Source organism: Scyliorhinus canicula, chromosome 21 (genome assembly GCF_902713615.1).
Source record: "Scyliorhinus canicula chromosome 21, sScyCan1.1, whole genome shotgun sequence".
Lineage (NCBI taxonomy): Eukaryota > Metazoa > Chordata > Chondrichthyes > Carcharhiniformes > Scyliorhinidae > Scyliorhinus > Scyliorhinus canicula.
The window spans coordinates 70,495,056-70,513,825 of NC_052166.1; the positions used below are offsets into that span (position 1 = coordinate 70,495,056).

The window sequence follows — 18,770 nt, forward strand, 5'->3', positions numbered from 1 at the left end:
GTCCAATGCTGAGCTGCACAACACAACATTATCATTTGAAGTAAACTTTATGCTGCGACAGAAAGGGTTAGAGTTAGCTCACCTCCATAGTCACTGCCAGCCTGGACATATCCCCCGGCCCCCTGGTAGTGCCAAGGTGTCAGGGGGACTGCCAGCTTGCCACACTGCCCTGTCCCCGACCACCCGGGGCCTACAATGGCCCGAGACCCTCCCCCAGGTGCAGTTACGCTGGTCCACGTGGGTGGGGTCCAATACAGAACGGCACCCTGGCCCCGCCCCCCCGGCCCGGGGCACCCTGGCCCCGCCCCCCCGGCCCGGGGGCACCCTGGCCCCACCCCCCCCGGTCCGGGCCACCCTGGCCCCGCCCCCTGGCCCCGCCCCCCAGGTCCGGGGCACCCTGGCCCCGCCCCCGGTCCGGGGCACCCTGGCAGCGTCCCTCAGGTCCGAGGCACCCTGGCCCCGCCCCCCTGGTCCGGGGCACCCTGGCCCCGCCCCCCAGGTCCGGGGCACCCTGGCCCCGCCCCCCCCGGTCCGGGGCACCCTGGCCCCGCCCCCCCAGGTCCGGGGCACCCTGGCCCCGCCCCCCCAGGTCCGGGGCACCCTGGCCCTGGCCCCGCCCCCCCAGGTCCGGGGCACCCTGGCCCCGCCCCCCCAGGTCCGGGGCACCCTGGCCCCGCCCCCCCAGGTCCGGGGCACCCTGGCCCCGCCCCCCCAGGTCCGGGGCACCCTGGCCCCGCCCCCCCCAGGTCTGGGGCACCCTGGCCCCGCCCTCCCAGGTCCGGGGCACCCTGGCCCCGCCCCCCCCAGGTCCGGGGCACCCTGGCCCCGCCCCCCCCAGGTCCGGGGCACCCTGGCCCCGCCCCCCCCAGGTCCGGGGCACCCTGGCCCCGCCCCCCCCAGGTCCGAGGCACCCTGGCCGGGTCCCTCAGGTCCGGGGCACCCTGGCAGCGTCCCTCAGGTGCGGCCCGAGAGTACCAGGCGCCGGGTATCCAAACGTGGCGTTATGCCAGATCCAGATAGCATCCGGCAGGTTGAGTGGTTGACCTGCGATTGGCCCGGTGCCCGATTTGGGCTCGGGCGTGATTTGCCCGTTGCGCCTGGATCCGTGCGGGTTCAACAGGGTCGCTGGATCACGCCCGATATTCGTTAACTGTATAAAGATGGAGAAATCCTACCTCTGACCACTCGGACATCTCCCATTGCGGGCCACAAGCTGGGTTTTTACATGTTTTACGTTCTGATGGTCGGGAGAGATCAGCAGATTCACATATTTCATTGTACACCGAGCTGTCAAAACCTGCGGAGATAATCTTCCAGCAGCGAACTATCCGGAATTGGTAACCTTCTCCACAGGTGCGTGAGCATTCACTCCAGCTACTCGTTTCCCATCTGCAAAAACATATCATATCAAGTATAAATAGAAATGTTATACAGTACATGCCTCTTGAACATCCTCTATTCTAGATTAAAAAGGAAGCAGCCAAAGGAAAAACAGATGCAGCATTTAAGATCTTTAAGGTTATTAATAAGTTAAACTCGGAGTAACTTCGTCACAGTCTTAACAACACAAAATGAGAATATGAGCTGAAATTGAGAAAAACAAACTGAACCAACTGGTGGTGAATATCTGGAATGGATTACCCAGGAAGGAAATCAAGGACATTAATATCAGTAGAGAGTTGCATAGGCATTGCGAAAAAAAAATTGGATATGGTGTGAATTGTATTTTAGTTTGAACTCTGGAATTGGCAGATTTAGCAAAATGTTCCTAAACTTGGGCTTAATGGCCTTTTCCTGCGCTTATAATCGATTTTCTTTTAGAACAGCAAATTTAATGCAGTTTTCATTAATTACTGAGACTTTCAGCCAAAATGATATATATATCACACACACAGACACAGACAGTGTGTGGACCAATTTCTATTGATCCTTGGGTCTTTGGGGATAAGCACAGCTGTCTGCACACACCCAGTCTGGGCTGAGAAACAGACCCAGACACATTTTGTTTCAGTATCTCCATTTAGCAATTTAATGTAAATCCAAAATTCACCGTGTTTGCAACTGAAGTGGAAGATCTTGCGTGAAACATTCCTTGAAATACATTCATGAGCCACATTAAAGAAGGTGATACACCCATTGCCCTGCTGCAGAGCCAGCTCTTCAACTTTTCATCTTGTGCTTGCTAACCAATTTCCTAACGTGACCCTATTTTAACACTTGAAATGATCATGGTCCCAGAAGCAGCAGACATAAAACAGCAAAAAGCAACTCAGTAACAGTCAGTACATAATTAAAGCATTAAAGATCAACATGTCATGCATCATATAAATGAGAATCTGTGCTTTGTGTAAAAGTGTGATAATATGTACTTGTACAGGTTTCAGCCAAGCTCTCCGTGTTCCCCACGGTGACAGAAGACTCAGTGAAATCCTTCATATAAAGTAATCTTTCTTGTCACAAGTAGGCTTACATTAACACTGCAATGAGGTTACTGTGAAAATCCCCTAGTCGCCACACTTCGGCGCCTGTTCGGGTACATAGAGGGAGAATTCAGAATGTCCAATTCACCCAACAGCGTGTCTTTCGGGACTTGTGGGAGGAAACCGACGCAGACACGGGGAGAACATGCAGACTCCGCACAGACAGTGACACAAGCCGGGAATCGAACCTGGACCCTGGAGCTTTGAAGCATTTGATCAGCCCCTCTCCCCCTGTATTCAGTAACCGGCCTCTTCCCCACCCCCACAGAATAATCAAACTCTTCCCCCCACCACAGGTCCAGCGAGTTCCAGACTCCCACCACCCTCTGGGTGAAAAGGTTTTTCCTCACATCCCCTCGAACCCTCCTGCCCCTTACCTTAATCTCTGCCCCCTGGTCATTGACCCCTCCACCAAGGGAAAAAGTTTATTCCTGTCTACTCTATCTATGCCCCTCACAATTTTATACATCTCAACCATGTCCCCCCTCAGTCTTCTCTGCTCCAAGGAAAACAACCCCAGTCTATCCAATCTCTCCTCATCGCTAAAACTCTCCAGTCCAGGCAACATCCTGGTAAATCTCCTCTGCACCCTTTCCAGTGCTAGCACACCCCTCCTATAATGTGGATTCCAGAATTGCACACAATACTGTAGCTGTGGCCTAACCCAACGTTTTATACAGTCCCAGCATCACCTCCCTGCTCTTAAACTCTATGCCTCGGCTAATAAAGGTAAGCATACCAAATGTCTTCTTTACCACTGTATCCACCTGTTCTGCTACCTTAAGGGACGGGTGTACATGCACACCAAGGTCCCTCTGATCCTCGGGGCTTCCCAGGGTCCTGTTGTTTATCCTGTATTCCCTCGCCTTGTTTGTCCTGCCCAAATACATCACCTCACACTTATCCGGATTGAATTCCATTTGCCACTGATCAGCCCGTCTACATCCGCCTGTAATCGAAGGCTTCCTCCTCACTATTTACCACCCCACCAACTTTCATATCATCCGCAACCTTACTGCTCAACCCTCCTACATTCATATCTAAATCATTTATATAAACCACAAACAGCAAGGGCTCCAACACTAATCCCCGCGGGACCCCACTGGACACAGACTTTGTCAGAAAAACGCCCCTCGACCATCACCCGCTAATTCCTGCCAATCAGCCAATTCTGGATCCAAAATTTGCAAAATTTCCTGGTCATCCGATTGGCCAGCATCTCCCTAAGGTACGGGGCCGCCGCCGCCAGGGCACGGGGACCAAGGTCCATTTTCTACTATCTTTATTTGCGACATTTCTTTTAATTTTCTGTGAGCAAAATTCATTATTATTCCCCTTCTGTTTGTATCCAAATCAGTTCTACAAATGGAAAGCAAAATCAACTCCAGTGCAGATCTCTAACATTCAGCAACTACCCAAATTTTATCAATGTCAAATAAAATTATTTCCTTTCTGTTTAAAGAGCGGAGAGACAGGGGCGAGACTTCATTAAAGAGCGCGGAGAGACAGGGGCGAGACTTCATTAAAGAGCGGAGAGAGACAGGGGCGAGACTTCATTAAAGAGCGGAGAGAGACAGGGGCGAGACTTCATTAAAGAGCGGAGAGACAGGGGCGAGACTTCATTAAAGAGCGGAGAGAGACAGGGGCGAGACTTCATTAAAGAGCGGAGAGACAGGGGCGAGGCTTCATTAAAGAGCGCGGAGAGACAGGGGCAAGACTTCATTAAAGAGCGGAGAGAGACAGGGGCGAGACTTCATTAAAGAGTGCGGAGAGACAGGGGCGAGGCTTCATTAAAGAGCGGAGAGACAGGGGCGAGACTTCATTAAAGAGCGGAGAGACAGGGGCGAGACTTCATTAAAGAGCGGAGAGAGACAGGGGCGAGACTTCATTAAAGAGCGCGGAGAGAGACAGGGGCGAGACTTCATTAAAGAGCGCGGAGAGAGACAGGGGCGAGGCTTCATTAAAGAGTGGATAGACAGGGGCGAGGCTTCATTAAAGAGCGGAGAGAGAGACAGGGGCGAGACTTCATTAAAGAGCGCGGAGAGACAGGGGCGAGGCTTCATTAAAGAGCGGAGAGAGACAGAGGCGAGACTTCATTAAAGAGCGGAGAGACAGGGGGGAGGCTTCATTAAAGAGCGGAGAGAGACAGGGGCGAGACTTCATTAAAGAGCGGAGAGACAGGGGCAAGACTTCATTAAAGAGCGGAGAGACAGGGACGAGACTTCATTAAAGAGCGGAGAGACAGGGGCGAGGCTTCATTAAAGAGCGGAGAGAGACAGGGGCGAGACTTCATTAAAGAGCGGAGAGACAGGGGTGAGGCTTCATTAAAGAGCGGAGAGACAGGGGTGAGGCTTCATTAAAGAGCGGAGAGAGACAGGGGCGAGGCTTCATTAAAGAGCGGAGAGACAGGGGCGAGACTTCATTAAAGAGCGGAGAGACAGGGGCAAGACTTCATTAAAGAGCGGAGAGAGACAGGGGCAAGGCTTCATTAAAGAGCGGAGAGAGACAGGGGCGAGACTTCATTAAAGAGCGGAGAGACAGGGGCGAGACTTCATTAAAGAGCGGAGAGACAGGGGCGAGACTTCATTAAAGAGCGGAGAGACAGGGGCGAGACTTCATTAAAGAGCGGAGAGAGACAGGGGCGAGGCTTCATTAAAGAGTGGATAGACAGGGGCGAGGCTTCATTAAAGAGCGGAGAGAGACAGGGGCAAGACTTCATTAAAGAGCGGAGAGAGACAGGGGCAAGACTTCATTAAAGAGCGGAGAGAGACAGGGGCGAGACTTCATGAAAGAGTGGATAGACAGGGGCGAGGCTTCATTAAAGAGTGGATAGACAGGGGCGAGACTTCATTAAAGAGCGGAGAGAGACAGGGGCAAGACTTCATTAAAGAGCGCGGAGAGACAGGGGCGACGCTTCATTAAAGAGCGGAGAGAGAGGGGCCAGACTTCATTAAAGAGCGGAGAGACAGGGGCGAGACTTCATTAAAGAGCGGAGAGACAGGGGCAAGACTTCATTAAAGAGCGGAGAGACAGGGGCGAGACTTCATTAAAGAGCGGAGAGAGAGGGGCCAGACTTCATTAAAGAGCGGAGAGACAGGGGCGAGACTTCATTAAAGAGCGGAGAGAGAGGGGCCAGACTTCATTAAAGAGCGGAGAGACAGGGGCGAGACTTCATTAAAGAGCGGAGAGACAGGGGCGAGACTTCATTAAAGAGCGGAGAGACAGGGGCGAGGCTTCATTAAAGAGCGGAGAGACAGGGGCGAGACTTCATTAAAGAGCGCGGAGAGACAGGGGCGAGGCTTCATTAAAGAGCGGAGAGAGGCAGGAGTGAGACTTCGAAGGTACGTTTACCTCTTTAAAACTTTAAAAACTTACCTGGAAGAGCGACATCACAGCAAAGCAGAGATCTGATTGGCTGGTAAGGAAAGTACTGCAATTTGCAGCAGCTGGGAGAAATTTAACTCTTCGTGTGTTGGTAAGTATTGTGATTGGTAATTGAAATCTTTGTTCCTTTCATTTATTAATTATTTGATAGTATAGTTTGTAGTCAGTTAAGGTAAAGGGTAAAAATGGCAGGAGATCCCAGACCCGTGTTATGCTCCTCGTGCTCAATATGGGAGTTTAGGGACGCGGCCGATGTCCCTGACTCCTTCATGTGCGCAAAGTGTGTCCAGCTGCAGCTCCTGTTAGACCGCATGACGGCTCTGGAGCTGCGGATGGACTCACTTTGGAGCATCCGCGATGCTGAGGAGGTCGTGGATAGTACGTTCAGTGAGTTGGTCACACCGCAGATTAGGATTGGTGACGGAGACAGGGAATGGGTGACCAAAAGGCAGAGAAAGAGCAGGAAGGCAGTGCAGGTGTCCCCTGCGGTCATCTCCCTCCAAAACAGGTATACCGTTTTGGTTACTGTTGGGGGAGATGGCTCACCAGGGGAAGGCAGTAGTAGCCAGGCTCATGGCACTGTGGCTGGCTCTGCTGCACAGAAGGGCGGGTAAAAGACTGGCAGGGCTATAGTCATAGGGAATTCAATTGTAAGGGGAGTAGACAGGCGTTTCGGTGGTCGAAAACGAGACTCCCGAATGGTATGTTGCCTCCCGGGTGCTCGGGTCAGGGATGTCTCCAATCGGCTGCAGGATATACTAAAGGGGGAGGGTGAACAGCCAGTTGTCGTGGTGCATATAGGCACCAACGACATATGTAAAAAAAAAAAAGGATGAGGTCCTACAATCAGAATTTAGGGAGTTAGGAGATAAGTTAAAAAGTAGGACCTCAAAAGGTAGTAATCTCAGGATTGCTACCAGTGCCACAGGACAGTCAGAGTAGAAATTCAAGAATAGTCAGTATGAATACATGGCTTGAGAGATGGTGCAGGAGGGAGGGGTTCAGATGTTTGGGACATTGGAACCGGTTCTGGGGGCGGTGGGACCATTACAAACCGGATGGTCTACACCTGGGGAGGATTGGAACCAATGTCCCAGGGGGTGCTTTTGCTAACACTGTTGGGGAGGTTTTAAACTAATGTGGCAGGGGGATGGGAACCAGATTAGGAAGTTAGAGGTCAGTAAAGAAGCAGCAACTAAAGCCGGTAAGGTACGAGATAATAAACTCCATGTGACTAAAGGGCAGAGTCGACAGGGAAGAGATGATGAACGCAAAGGGACAGGTAGTCTGTCGTGCATTTGTTTTAATGAGAGAAGTGTAGCAGGTAAGGCAGATGAACTTAGGGCTTGGATCAGTACCTGGGAATATGATGTTATTGGTATTACTGAGACATGGTTGAGGGAAGGGCAGGACTGGCAACTGAATATCCCAGGGTATAGATGCTTCAGGAGGGATAGAGAGGGAGGTAGAAGGGGTGGAATAGTTGCATTACTCGTCAGAGATGATATCGCAGCTGTGATTAAGGAGGGCACGATAGAGGATTCAAGCACTGAGGCAATATGGGTGGAACTAAGAAATAGGAAGGGTGCAGTAACATTGTTGGGACTTTACTATAGGCCTCCCAAAAGTGAGCATGAAGTAGAGGTACAAATATGCAGACAGATTATAGAAAAATGTAGGAGCAATAGAGTGGTTGTGATGGGAGATTTTAACTTCCCCAACATCGAATGGGATTCGTCTAGTGTTGGAGGCGTAGATGGAGCAGAGTTTGTAAGGAGCATCCAGGAGTGTTTTTTTAGAGCAGTATGTAAATAGTCCAACTCGGGAAGGGGCCATACTGGACCTGGTATTGGGGAATGATCCCGGCCAGGTGGTTGATGTTTCAGTCGGTGATTACTTTGGGAATAGCGATCACAATTCCGTAAGTTTTAGAATAGTCATGGACAAGGACAAGAGTGGTCCGAAAGGAAGAGTACTAAATTGGGGAAAGGCAGAGTATAACAAAATTCGGCAGGAGCTAGGGAATGTGGATTGGGAGCAGCTGTTTAAGGGTAAATCCACATTTGAAATGTGGGAGTCTTTTAAGGAAAGGTTCATTAGAGTGCAGGCAGACATGTTCCTGTGAAAATGAGAGATAGAAATGGCAAGATTAGGGAACCATGGATGACGGTTGAAATTGTGAGACTAGCTAAGATGAAAAAGGAAGCATCTGTAAGATCGAGGTGACTCAAAACTGATGAAGCTTTGGAGGAAAATCGGGAAAGTAGGACGAATCTCAAACGCGCAATAAAGAGGGCTAAAAGGGGTCATGAAATATCTTTGGCTAACAGGGTTAATGAAAATCCCAAAGCCTTTTATTCGTATGTAAGGAGCAAGAGGGTAACTAGGGAAAGGATTGACCCAATCAAAGACAAGAGAGGGAATTTATGCGTGGACTCGGAGGAAATGGGTGAGATTCTTAATGAGTACTTTGCATCGGTATTCACAAAGGAGATGGACAAGACGGATGTTGAGGCTAGGGATGGATGTTTAAATACTCTAGGTCAAGTTGTCATACGGAAAGGGGACGTTTTGGGTATTCTAAAAGACATTAAGGTGGACAAGTCCCCAGGACCGGATGGGATCTATCCCAGGTCACTGAGGGAAGCGAGGGTCGAAATAGCTGGGGCCTTAACAGATATCTTTGCAGCATCCTCGAGCACGGGTGAGGTCCTGGAGGACTGGAGAATTGCTAATGTTGTCCCTTTGTTTAAGAAGGGTAGCAGGGATAATCCAGGGAATTATAGACCTGTGAGCTTGACGTCAGTGGTAGGCAAACTGTTGGAGAAGATACTGAGGGATAGGATCTATTCACATCTGGAAGAAAATAGACTTATCAGTGATAGGCAGCATGGTTTTGTGCAAGGAAGGTTATGTCTTACAAACCTAATAGAATTCTTTGAGGAAGTGACAAAGTTAATTGATGAGGGAAGGGCTGTAGATGTCATATACATGGACTTTAGTAAGGCGTTCGATAAGGTTTCCCATGGCAGGTTGATGGCAAAAGTGAAGTCGTATGGGGTTCAGGGTGTACTAGCTAGATGGATAAAGAACTGGCTGGGCAACAGGAGACAGTAGTGGTGGAAGGGAGTGTCTCAAAATGGAGAAAGGTGACTAGTGGTGTTCCACAGGGGTCCGTGCTCGGACCACTGCTGTTTGTGATCTACATAAATGACCTGGAGGAAGGTATAGGTGGTCTGATTAGCAAGTTTGCAGATGATACTAAGATTGGTGGAGTTGCAGACGGCGAGGAGGACTGTCAGAGAATATAACAAAATATAGATAGATTGGAGAGTTGGGCAGAGAAATGGCAGATGGAGTTCAATCCAGGCAAATGCGAGGTGATGCATTTTGGAAGATCAAATTCAAGAGCAGACTATCTGGTCAATGGAAGGGTCCTGGGGAAAATTAATGTACAGAGAGATCTGGGAGTTCAGGTCCATTGTACCCTGAAGGTGGCAACGCAGGTGGATAGAGTGGTCAAGAAGGCATACAGCATGCTTGCCTTCATCGGACGGGGTATTGAGTACAAGAGTAGGCAGGTCATGTTACAGTTGTATCGGACTTTGGCTAGGCCACATTTGGAATACTGCGTGCAGTTCTGGTCGCCACATTACCAGAAGGATGTGGATGCTTTGGAGAGGGTGCAGAGGAGGTTCACCAGGATGTTGCCTGGTATGGAGGGTGCTAGCTATGAAGAAAGGTTGAATAGATTAGGATTGTTTTCGTTGGAAAGACGGAGGTTGAGGGGGGACCTGATTGAGGCATACAAAATTGAGAGGTATGGACAGGGTGGATAGCAACAAGCTTTTTCCAAGAGTGGGGGTGTCAGTTACGAGGGGTCACGATTTCAAGGTGAGAGGGGGAAGGTTTAAGGGAGATGTGCGTGGAAAGTTTTTTACGCAGAGGGTGGTGGGTGCCTGGAACGCTTTACCAGCGGAGGTGGTAGAGGCAGGTACGATAGCATCATTTAAGAGGCATCTAGACAGATATATGAACGGGCGGCAACAGAGGGAAGTAGACCTTGGAAAATAGGAGACAGGTTTAGATAAAGGATTTGGATCGGCGCAGGCTGGGAGGGCCGAAGGGCCTGTTCCTGTGCTGTCATTTTCTTTGTTCTTTGACTTTGTTCCGTGGTTATCTATCTCCCCCATCCGATACATTCCCTTTAACATCACCAAGGTTTGTTGCAAATCAATATTTAGTGTACGAGAGCTACATGCAGATATACTTTGAGAACTAACCTATTTTAATAAATACAAGTGTAGGAAAGGATAACATAAAAAGAAAACGACTGACTTACCTGGGCTGACATTCTCTTCCTACACAAAACTCCCGAAGTGGCTCTGGCCGAGTGACAGAGTCACAATAAGAATCATCAACTTCGATGCCATCGTAACGAACACACAATGCATAAGAAGTGGATACACCTGCACAAAGTTAAACTATTGTTTAAATAGGAACACATTAAATGTGACAGCATTTCTCTTTTAACTGTCCCATGGACAAGGATAGAAATTACTCAGCAAATGATCACAATATCTGGTTATCTGTCTATGAATTAATTTCAATATTTTACAATCAGATTACAAGATACTTTTCAATGGAGACAAACAAAAACTACCTCAAAAATGTCTGTAAATACATTCCAACAGACTGTCACTGTCCTGCTTCAATATGTGGCCACTGGCTGGAGGTCCTGAATGCTCTACCGCACGAGCAAGTTTGCTTCCCTGACATCAATGTTAGTGCCTTTAATACAGTAAAATGTGCCGGTTCTCTCACTTAAGCAGAACACGATTACTATTATGGATGGACTCACTTTGGAGCATCCGCGATGCTGAGGAGGTCGTGGATAGCACGTTTAGTGAGTTGGTCACACCGCAGATTAGAATTGGTGATGGAGACAGGGAATGGGTGACCAAAAGGCAGAGAAAGAGAAGGAAGGCAGTGCAGGTGTCCCCTGCGGTCATCTCCCTCCAAAACAGGTATACCGTTTTGGATACTGTTGGGGGAGATGACTCACCAGGGGAAGGCAGTAGTAGCCAGGCTCATGGCACTGTGGCTGGCTCTGCTGCACAGAAGGGCGGGAAAAAGACTGGCAGGGCTATAGTCATAGGGGATTCAATTGCAAGGGGAGTAGACAGGCGTTTCTGTGGTCGACAATGAGACTCCCGAATGGTATGTTGCTTCCCAGGTGCTCGGGTCAGGGATGTCTCCGATCGGCTGCAGGATATACCAAAGGGGGAGGGTGAACAGCTAGTTGTCGTGGTGCATATAGGTACCAACGATATAGGTAAAAAAAAGGATGATGTCCTACAATCAGAATTTAGGGAGTTAGGAGATAAGTTCAAAAGTAGGACCTCACAGGTAGTAATCTCAAGATTGCTACCAGTGCCACGGGACAGTCAGAATAGTCAGAATGAATAAGTGGCTTGAGAGATGGTGCAGGAGGGAGGGGTTCAGATTTTTGGGACATTGGAACCGGTTCTGGGAGTGGTGGGACCATTACAAATCGGATGGTCTACACCTGGGCAGGACTGGAACCAATGTCCTAGGGGGTGCTTTTGCTAACACTGTTGGGAAGGTTTTAAACGAATGTGGCAGGGGGATGGGAACCAGATTAGGAAGTTAGAGGTTAGTAAAGAAGCAGCAACTAAAGCCAGTAAGGTACAAGACAATAAACTTAATGTGACTAAAGGGAAGAGTAGACAGGGAAGAGATGATAAACGCAAAGGGACAGGTGGTCTGAGGTGCATTTGTTTTAACGCAAGAAGTGTAGCAGGTAAGGCAGCTGAACTTAGGGCTTGGATCAGTACCTGGGAATATGATGTTATTGGTATTACTGAGACTTGGTTGAGGGAAGGGCAGGACTGGCAACTGAATATCCCAGGGTATAGATGCTTCAGGAGGGATAGAGAGGGAGGCAAAAGGGGTGGAGGAGTTGCATTATTCGTCAGAGATTATATCACAGCTGTGATTAAGGAGGGCACGATGGAGGATTCGAGCACTGAAGCAATATGGGTGGAGCTGAGAAATAGGAAGGGTGCAGTAACATTGTTGGGACTTTACTACAGACCTCCCAAAAGTGAGCATGAAGTAGAGGTACAAATATGCAGACAGATTGTAGAAAAATGTAGGGGCAATAGGGTGGTTGTGATGGGAGATTTTAACTTCCCCAACATTGAATGGGATTTGTGTAATGTTGGAGGCGAAGATGGAGCAGAGTTTGTAAGGAGCATCCAGGAGAGTTTTTTAGAGCAGTATGTAAATAGTCCAACTCGGGAAGGGGCCATACTGGACCTGGTATTGGGGAATGATCCCGGCCAGGTGGTTGATGTTTCAGTCGGTGATTGCTTTGGGAATAGCGATCACAATTCCGTAAGTTTTAGAATAGTCATGGACAAGGACAAGAGTGGTCCGAAAGGAAGAGTACTAAATTGGGGAAAGGCAGAGTATAACAAAATTCGGCAGGAGCTAGGGAATGTGGATTGGGAGCAGCTGTTTAAGGGTAAATCCACGTTTGATATGTGGGAGTCTTTTAAGGAAAGGTTGATTAGAGTGCAGGACGGACATGCTCCTGTGAAAATGAAAGATAGAAATGGCAAGATTAGGGAACCATGGATGACGGTTGAAATTGTGAGACTTGCTAAGATGAAAAAGGAAGCATACATAGGATCAAGGCAACTCAAAACTGATGAAGCTTTGGAGGAATATCAGGAAAGTAGAACGAATCTCAAACACGCAATAAAGAGGGCTAAAAGGGGTCATGAAATATCTTTGGCTAACAGGGTTAAGGAAAATCCCAAAGCCTTTTATTCGTATGTCAGGAGCAAGAGGGTAACTAGAGAAAGGATTGGCCCACTCAAAGACAAGAGAGGGAATTTATGCATGGACTCAGAGGAAATGGGTGAGATTCTTAATGAGTACTTTGCATCGGTATTCACAAAGGAGAGGGACAAGATGGATGTTGAGGCTAGGGATGGATGTTTAAATACTCTCGGTCAAGTTGTCATACGGAAGGGGGAAGTTTTGGGTATTCTAAAAGACATTAAGGTGGACAAGTCCCCAGGACCGGATGGGATCTATCCCAGGTTACTGAGGGAAGCAAGGGTTGAAATAGCTGGTGCCTTAACAGACATCTTTGCAGCATCCTTGAGCACGGGTGAGGTCCCGGAGGACTGGAGAATTGCCAATGTTGTCCCTTTGTTTAAGAAGGGTAGCAGGGATAATCCAGGGAATTATAGACCTGTGAGCTTGACGTCAGTGGTAGGCAAACTGTTGGAGAAGATACTGAGGGATAGGATCTATTCACATCTGGAAGAAAATAGACTTATCGGTGATAGGCAGCATGGTTTTGTGCAGGGAAGGTCATGTCTTACAAACCTAATAGAATTCTTTGAGGAAGTGACAAAGTTAATTGATGAGGGAAGAGCTGTAGATGTCATTTATATGGACTTTAGTAAGGCGTTTGATAAGGTTTCCCAAGGCAGGTTGATGGCTAAAGTGAAGTCGTATGGGGTTCAGGGTGTACTAGCTAGATGGATAAAGAACTGGCAGGGGAACAGGAGACAGTAGTGGTGGAAGGGAGTGTCTCAAAATGGAGAAGGGTGACTAGTGGTGTTCCACAGGGATCCGTGCTCGGACCACTGCTGTTTTTGATCTACATAAATGACCTGGAGGAAGGTATAGGTGGTCTGATTAGCAAGCTTGCAGATGACACTAAGATTGGTGGAGTTGCAGATAGAGAGGAGGACTGTCGGAGAATACAACAAAATAGAGATAGATTGGAGAGTTGGGCAGAGAAATGGCAGATGCAGTTCAATCCAGGCAAATGCAAGGTGATACATTTTGGAAGATCAAATTCAAAATATGGTCAATGGAAGGGTCTTGGGGAAAATTGATGTACAGAGAGATCTGGGAGTTCAGGTCCATTGTACCCTGAAGGTGGCAACGCAGGTTGATCGAGTGGTCAAGAAGGCACACAGCATGCTTTCCTTCATCGGACGGGGTATTGAGTACAAGAGTAGGTAGGTCATGTTACAGTTGTGTAAGACTTTGCTTCGGCCACATTTAGAATACTGCGTGCAGTTCTGGTCGCCACATTACCAGAAGGATGTGGATGCTTTGGAGAGGGTGCAGAGGAGGTTCACCAGGATGTTGCCTGGTATGGAGGGTGCTAGCTATGAAGAAAGGTTGAGTAAATTGAGGGGGGACCTGATTGAGGTCTACAAAATTATGAGAGGTATGGACAGGGTGGATAGCAACAAGCTTTTCCGAAGAGTGGGGGTGTCAGTTACAAGGGGTCACGATTTCAAGGAGAGAGGGGGAAAGTTTAAGGGAGATGTGCGTGGAAAGATTTTTACGCAGAGGGTGGTGGGTGCCTGGAACGCTTTACCAGCGGAGGTGGTAGAGGCGGGCACGATAGCATCATTTAAGAGGCATCTAGACAGGTATATGAACGGGCGGGAACAGAGGGAAGTAGACCTTGGAAAATAGGAGACAGGTTTAGATAAAGGATCTGGATCGGCGCAGGCTGGGAGGGCCGAAGGGCCTGTTCCTGTGCTGTAATTTTCTTTGTAATTTGTATTAGGAGGGATGATCAAAGTCATCATTGGAAAGACATACATCGATCTAGACCAGGAGTTCAACCTTTTTTAACCCATGGACCCCTTTTCCTCTTAATTTTTTTTTGTGGACCCCCATAGCCATTCCTAATCCTTATATTTTGTCCGATGACTAAAGTCTATCTACCTTACCGTGCGGGTTGGAAACGGATTAGCGGTATTTTCGTACGTTGCCAAACTTATTCTAATATGAAAAGTAATGAAAAAAACTTTTTACTGACTAAATTGAATTAAATTACTCTAAAAATAACCAATTCATATCAAATATACACAGTTTCTAGTGGTTACTGTGTTAAATCATTCATTAAACTTGTCAAGGAGAAACGATGGGTGATTTTCACCTCCGTTTGTTCTAGGTAACTTTAAATTTACGACACTGTCAAATGTAAAGTTTTTTTCTTCTACTTGATTGCCATAAACAATTCATAGCTACATGAATATTTCTACTTTTAGTATTTTAATATGGCGTAGATTACTGTAAAAATTTAATTCTCAGTAATAACAATTGTTCTGAAGTAGAATTGCTCTATGGACCACTAAAATATCACCGTGGACCCCCAATTCGGTATTTTTTGTGTGGACCCCCAGTAATGTGACATGTGGACCCCGGTTGAGAACCACTGATCTAGACAGACACTTTAGTGCATCACTGAGGTATTACACTGTTGGAGAGGCCATTCTTTGCTCAAGTGGAGATGTCAATATTAATCAAGTTTGTAATGAGACTCAAAGCCACAGATTACAAGCACAGAAATAAGAATGCTCTCAATTGAGCTAAGGAGACTTCACAAAGAATGATACTGGTAACTTTGATAAGGATGGTTTGGCTCTTGTGAAGCATATTAGCTAAGTTCCAGTCCATCATTCTCACATCTACTTGGCTTTTCAGGACAGGAAGAAGGGAAGGGTAAAGATGACACAATGAGTGACAATCCTTTGGATGAATTGGCGTCTGTGCAGGGTGCAGTTCCCAAACCGTGAGAAACACATTGGAAAAGTTGGACCTCAAGCTGAATGAAGCATGAATTAGGTTTTCAGCATGGTTGAAAGTGAGCCAAGGAATAAAAACAAACAATATGGGTTCCACAGTGATTAGCACTGCTGCCTCACAGTGTCAGGGGACCCGGTTTCAATTCCAGCTTTGGGCAACTGTGGGGCGTTTGCAAGTTCTCCTCATATCTGCGTGGGTTTCCTTCGGGTGCTCCGGTTTCCTCCCACAGCCCAAAGATGTGCAGGTTAGGTGGAGCTACAGGGGTGGGGCAGGGGAATTGGCCTGGGTGAGATGCTGTTTTGGAGGCCTGATCGAGATTCAATGGGCCAAATGGCCTGCTGTAGGGATTCTATGGATGTTGCAGAGGTAGAACCTGGAAGTCTTGGTGATTCTGTCAAATGGAGCAGGAAGCCAGCAAGATATTAAGTTTACAAACCACCTAGTTGATTCAGCCAACAGCTGGGATAGCATGGTAATAGGTGAAGATCAATTCACATTTCCCAATTTTCAGTTAGAAGTATAGAATGGTTACAACACAAAGGAGCCATTTTGTCACTGTCGAGGCTGGCTTCCTAAAAGAGCAATTCAGCTGCTGCCATACCCTCTGATCTTACCAGAGTCTGCAAACCTTTCCCTTGCTGATCTAATTTCCTTTTCAAAGCCGTGATTTAATCTGCCTCAACCACATTGTCAGGTAGAGCAAGACAGATCCTAACCACTCCCTGGCTAAAACAAGTTCACATTGATGCTGAAATAAGGATGTTCTCTTATTGCTTTTACTCCTATGCTCACTCAGAATCCTAACCACTGCCTGGCTAAAAATGTTCAAGTCATTGTTGTTTTTCCTCACTATTCACCTGATATTGGTGTGCTCTGGTACTCCAACCTTCCACCAATGGACACACTTTCTCTATCGACTCTGTCTGGACCGCTGATGATTTAGAATGCTTCTACCACCTTCTCTAAGGAGAGCAACTCTAGCCATTCCAATATATCAATGTGGCTGAAGTCCCTCATCTCTTGAACTAGTCTCTTAAATCTTTTCTGAATCTTCTCCAATGCCTTCACATCCTTTTTAAAGAGAGATTTTCAGAATTGGACACAATACACGTTGAGATTTATTCTAACTTCCTTGCTTTTGTTGTTCTCTGCCTCTATTTAAAAAGCCCAGGATCCCGCAGACCTGTTTAACCACTTTTCAATCTATGCTGCCACACCACCAATTTATGCACATACACCCTGATGTCTTGGTGTTCCTGCACCCCCTTTAGAAACATAGAAAATAGGAGCAGGAAGAGGCCATTCGGCCCTTCATTATCATGGCTGCTTATCCAACTCGATAGCCTAATCCCGCTTGTTCCCACATATCCTTTGATCCTCTTCGCCCTCAGTGCCATATCTAACTGCTTCTTGAAGACAGTGTTTTGAGGTCAACTATTTCCTGTGGTAACAAATTCCACAGACCGACCACTCTCTAGTGAAGAAGTTTCTCCTCATCTCGGTCCTAAACGGTCTACCCCATATCCTCAGACTGAGACCCCTGGTTCTGGACACCCCCACCATCGGAACATCCTTCTTGCATCTACCCTGTTCAGTCCTGTTAGAATTTTATAGGTTTCTATTAGATCCCCCCATATTCTTCTGAACCCCAGTGAATATAATCCTAACCGACTCAATCTCTCTTCATACCTCAGTCCCGCCATCCCTGGAATCAGTCTGGTAAACCTTCGCTGCACTTCTGCCAGAGCAAGAAACATCCTTCCTCAGATAAGGGGCGGGATTCTCCCCTACCCGGCTGGCCGGGGGGTCCTGGCGTAGCGGAGTGGCGCCAACCACTCCGGCGTCAGGCCTCCCCAAAGGTGTGGAATTCTCCGCACCTTTAGGGGCCAAGCCCTCACATTGAGGGGCTAGGCCCGTGCCGGAGCGGTTGGCACCACACCGACTGGCGCCCAAACTGGCTCCAGAGGCCTTTGACGCCCGCCGCCCGGTGCCGGCCGAAAGGCCTTCGCCGGTTCGCGCATGCGCCGGTGGTCAGCTGCCGCTGACGTTACCACCGGCGCATGCGCGCTGTGGGATTCTCTTCCGCCTCCGCCATGGTGGAGGCCGTGGCGGCGGCGGAAGAAAAAGAGTGCCCCCACAGCACTGGCCCGCCCGCCGATCGGTGGGCCCCGATCGCGGGCCTGGCCACCGTGGGGGCACCCCCGGGGTCCGATCGCCCCGTGACCCCCCCCCAGGACCTGCTCGCGCCGCCGACACCAGAGATGGTTCAAACCACGGCGGCGGGAGAGGCCTCCCAGTGGCGGGACTTCGGCCCATTGCCGGCCGGAGAATCGCCGCAGGGGACTTGCCGATCGGCGGTTGGTGTTTCCCGCCCCCGCCAATTCCCAGGTGGCGGAGAATTTCTGCCACGACGGGGGCGGGATTTTCGGCGGCCCCGGGCGATTCTCCGACCTTGCGGGGGGTCGGAGAATTTCGCACAAGGACACCAAAACTGCACACAATACTCCAGGTGTGGCCTGACCAAGGCCCTGTATAATTGTGATGTGGAGATGCCGGCGTTGGACTGGGGTGAGCACAGTAAGAAGTCTTACAACACCAGGTTAAAGTCCAACAGGTTTGTTTCAAACACGAGCTTTCGGAGCACGGCTCCTTCTTCAGGTGAATGGAAAGGCTTGTTCCAGAAATGTTTATATAGACACAGTCAGAGATGCCCCGGAATGCGAGCACCTGCAGGCAATCAAATCATCAAAGATGCAGAGAGAGAGGTAACTCCAGGTTGAAGAGGTGTGAATTGTCCCAAGCCAGTTCAGTCGGTAGGCCTCTGCAAGTCCAGGCTTGTTGGTGGGGGCCGAATGTAATGCGACATGAATCCCAGATCCCGGTTGAGTCCGCATTCATGCGTGCGGAACTTAGCTATAAGTTTTTGCTCAGCAATTTTGCGTTGTCGCGTCTCCTGAAGGCCTCCTTGTAGAATGCTGACCCGGAGATCAGAGGCTGAATGTCCTTGACTGCTGAAGTGTTCCCCAACTGGAAGGGAACAGTCCTGCCTGTTGATAGTCGCACGATGCCCGTTTATTCGTTGTCGCAGTGTCTGCATGGTCTCGCCAATGTACCACGCTTCGGGACATCCTTTCCTGCAGCGTATGAGGTAGACTACATTGGTCGAGTCGCACGAGTATGCGCCGCGTACCTGGTGGGTGGTGTTTCCACGTGTAATGGTGGTGTCCATGTCGATGATCTGGCATGTCT

General features: G+C 48.8%; 1 protein-coding gene across 4 annotated transcripts in view; it reads right to left on the minus strand.

The window, feature by feature from the left end:
• Nucleotides 1-18,770, minus strand: part of adamtsl2 (ADAMTS-like 2) — a 122,051-nt gene that overhangs the window by 15,113 nt on the left and 88,168 nt on the right. For all 4 annotated transcript variants that reach the window (XM_038781867.1, XM_038781865.1, XM_038781864.1 and 1 more), the window contains 2 exons: nt 10,207-10,333; nt 1,176-1,389 (listed from right to left, as the gene is read on the minus strand). In XM_038781867.1, coding sequence (XP_038637795.1) covers nt 1,176-1,389; nt 10,207-10,333 — 341 coding nt within the window. The remainder of the gene's footprint in view (nt 1-1,175; nt 1,390-10,206; nt 10,334-18,770) is intronic.